Source organism: Coregonus clupeaformis, unplaced genomic scaffold (assembly GCF_020615455.1).
Source record: "Coregonus clupeaformis isolate EN_2021a unplaced genomic scaffold, ASM2061545v1 scaf0219, whole genome shotgun sequence".
Classification (NCBI taxonomy): domain Eukaryota; kingdom Metazoa; phylum Chordata; class Actinopteri; order Salmoniformes; family Salmonidae; genus Coregonus; species Coregonus clupeaformis.
The window spans coordinates 1-3,114 of NW_025533674.1; the positions used below are offsets into that span (position 1 = coordinate 1).

The window sequence follows — 3,114 nt, forward strand, 5'->3', positions numbered from 1 at the left end:
ATTATATATTATTCTAAAGCCAGGGGAACCAGACACAGGCACAGGGACATGTCTTTTGTTGAATGTACGTTGGCCAATACAAGTACAGACTGGCTAGCGCCAGATTTGCCAGACCCTCCAACAGGTGCAGTTCAGGCCACCAGCGATTAGCAGGATGGCAGTCAAGGTGACCAAGAGACCGAAAGCAAAGACGGTGGTTGTCACGGCCCAGACGTAGGTTTTCCTAGAGAAGTCGACCAGTGGGGTCCTCATGGCCAGCCTGACCCTGCGAGCCTTCTGGCGGTTCTGGGGTGGGTACCGCGCCATGTTGACCTCCTCCATGCCCAGGGACTTGACCAGACACGCCCGATGGTGGCTGAACTGGTTAAAGGTGTGTTTCCCATGATACCTGCCTGTTCCGCTCTGACCTGTGGGGTTCCGAGGTCACAGGGCTAGGGTCAGAGTGGGAGGGGGGGGTCAGTTCGCTCCAACTCAGTCCCAAGGACCCGCTACCCACCAACTCAGTCCCAAGGACCCGCTACCCACCAACTCAGTCCCAAGGATGCGCTACCCTCCAACTCAGTCCAAGGACGTGCAACCCTCCAACTCAGTCCCAAGGGACGCACTACCCTCCAACTCAGTCCCAAGGGACGCACTACCCACCAACTCAGTCCCAAGGACATGCTACCCTCCAACTACCCTCCAACTCAGTCCGAAGAACGCGGTGCCCTCCAACTCAGTCCCAAGGACGCGCTACCCACCAACTCAGTCCCAAGGACCCGCTACCCTCCAACTCAGTCCCAAGGACCCGCTACCCTCCAACTCAGTCCCAAGGACCCGCTACCCTCCAACTCAGTCCCAAGGACCCGCTACCCTCCAACTCAGTCCCAAGGACCCGCTACTCTCCAACTCAGTCCCAAGGACCCGCTACCCTCCAACTCAGTCCCAAGGACATGCTACCCTCCAACTCAGTCCCAAGGACGCGCTACCCTCCAACTCAGTCCGAAGAACGCGGTGCCCTCCAACTCAGTCCCAAGGACGCGCTACCCTCCAACTCAGTCCCAAGGACCCGCTACCCTCCAACTCAGTCCCAAGGACGCGCTACCCTCCAACTCAGTCCCAAGGACATGCTACCCTCTAACTCAGTCCCAAGGACGCGCTACCCTCCAACTCAGTCCCAAGGACGCGCTACCCTCCAGCTCAGTCCCAAGGACGTGCTACCCTCCAACTACCCTCCAACTCAGTCCGAAGCTCGGGCCGGCAGTGGCATGCCATCATAGCAGCTGCCGTCAGTTGACCAGCATCGACCCAATACCGGCTAGCATGCCTACCTATATGCACCAGAGGTCTGGCTAGCCAGTATCCCAAAGAATTGGCGTATGCGTAAAGTATCATAAAACAGTTCTTACCTACACCCCCGAAAGGCAGAGAGTTGATGGTGTAGTGCATCATAACGTCGTTGACCGTCACCCCGCCACTGGTGGTCTCAGCCAGCATTCGCTTTATCACCTTATTGACATAGACAGAAATATGTAAATACATACTGTACATACCAAAATAAGTACAAATGTTGTTGCCACAGTAACCGCTTACCTTCTTACAGTATAATCACATTTCACCAAGGGATCACCTAAAAGTGACCCATGCCCAATCCCAAATCAGCCCCTAAGCCCACTTGTGTAGATCTGAGTAGATTTGACAGGTGTAAGCAATATCTTATATTGCTCCACCTTGTCCACTGAAGTTTCACCATGTTGCTTATACTAATTAAATTCTCTAAGATCTCCACAAGGGCATAGGGCGTAGGGGTTGATTTGGGACATAGCCCTAGTCCATAGCTGGCTCACTAGCTCCCTCCAGACCTTACCTTCTTGTTGGAGGAGAAGACGTAGAGCACCAGGGGCTTCTCTCTCTCGTTGATGAAGTGGATGGCGTCGTCTATGTCGCTGACTGTCACTATGGGCAACAGGGGGCCGAAGATCTCCTCCTGCATCAGCCTAGCATGGGGGGGGGGCACGTCCTTCACCACCGTGGGGGCTGAGGGGTCAGAGGTCAGGGTTGTTGACAGACCAAGCATAGTTCCCCAAGTGTTTCAGAAATCCCAGTTGGAGGATTCCCAACTGCAACATTTCTGGAACTTTCCCAAAGTCCTAGGTATTCCAGAAATGTCACTTGGAGAAATACCAGTTGGATAATTCCCAATTGGTAAATTCTTAGTTGGAGGATTGCCAGTTGGAGCAAGCCCAGTTGGGAGATTCCTGGAATCAAGAGGGAATAAGCATGTAAGGAATCCTCCAACTTGGAATTCTCCAACTGGGATATCTGGAAAACCTTGGAACTTTGGGAAATGTCCTGGTCATGTTGCAACCCTAGGTCAAACACAGTACTATTAAAACCCAAGTCTGCCAACTACAAATATATCACCAAATATCTGTGAGCCCTATCAGTCTGCGTACCAATGTAGCGCTGCGACGCGTCACTCTGCTCCACTAGAGCTGCTGTGTAGCCATCCAGTAGAGCCATCACGCGGTTGAAGTGGCGCTGGTTGATGATGCGGCCGTCGTCAGGGGAGGATTTGGGGTCGGGCCCATAGAACTCCTTGGATTAAGGAAAACAATCTTTGGACTATTTCAGGGGTATTCAACCTGGGGTCCGCACATTTTTTATACTTTTACGTGGATTTGGTTTGGCTTAAATTTTTGTATGAAAACAAAAGATTTAACACATTTTGAATTACATACCTACAGTAGAAAAGCGGAGAATGTCTTCTTTCTAATGAGAATATCTTCTTTCAACTCAACTCCTCATTAAGAGCAAATTACACTCAGGCTGGGAATTGTACACATAGAGACTGCAATCACCCTCAATCTTCAGTCTTCTCTTATCATTCAGCAACGCATGCTTTCTCAATGCAACTGCTCCTAACAGATCTAAACTCCTGCCATAGCCATCTTCCCACTGAACTCTACATTTCCCTTCACCACTGTTCTCTCTCGTGCACTGACATGGAAGCTGAGCTGACTTTCCTAGAGTTACTTCAACTCTAGTTTTCGTAATGTTTTGGTCTGACTTTTCTCCTAACTTTGTCTAACCGAATCACCAGCTTCTCCTGTAACAGAGTTGCCCTTGGTGATC

The 3,114-nt window shown here is 51.1% G+C and overlaps 1 protein-coding gene across 1 annotated transcript; it reads right to left on the bottom strand.

Moving 5' to 3' along the window:
- Positions 1 to 114: 114 nt before the first annotated feature.
- Positions 115 to 2,825, bottom strand: LOC123484188 (aldehyde dehydrogenase family 3 member A2-like; the record flags this gene model as incomplete). Its single annotated transcript, XM_045214233.1, has 5 exons — positions 2,802 to 2,825; positions 2,436 to 2,577; positions 1,847 to 2,016; positions 1,389 to 1,488; positions 115 to 407 (listed from the first exon to the last, which is right to left on the bottom strand). Coding segments are annotated over exons 1-5 (729 nt in total), but the record flags the coding sequence as incomplete, so codon positions are not given.
- Positions 2,826 to 3,114: the final 289 nt, after the last annotated feature.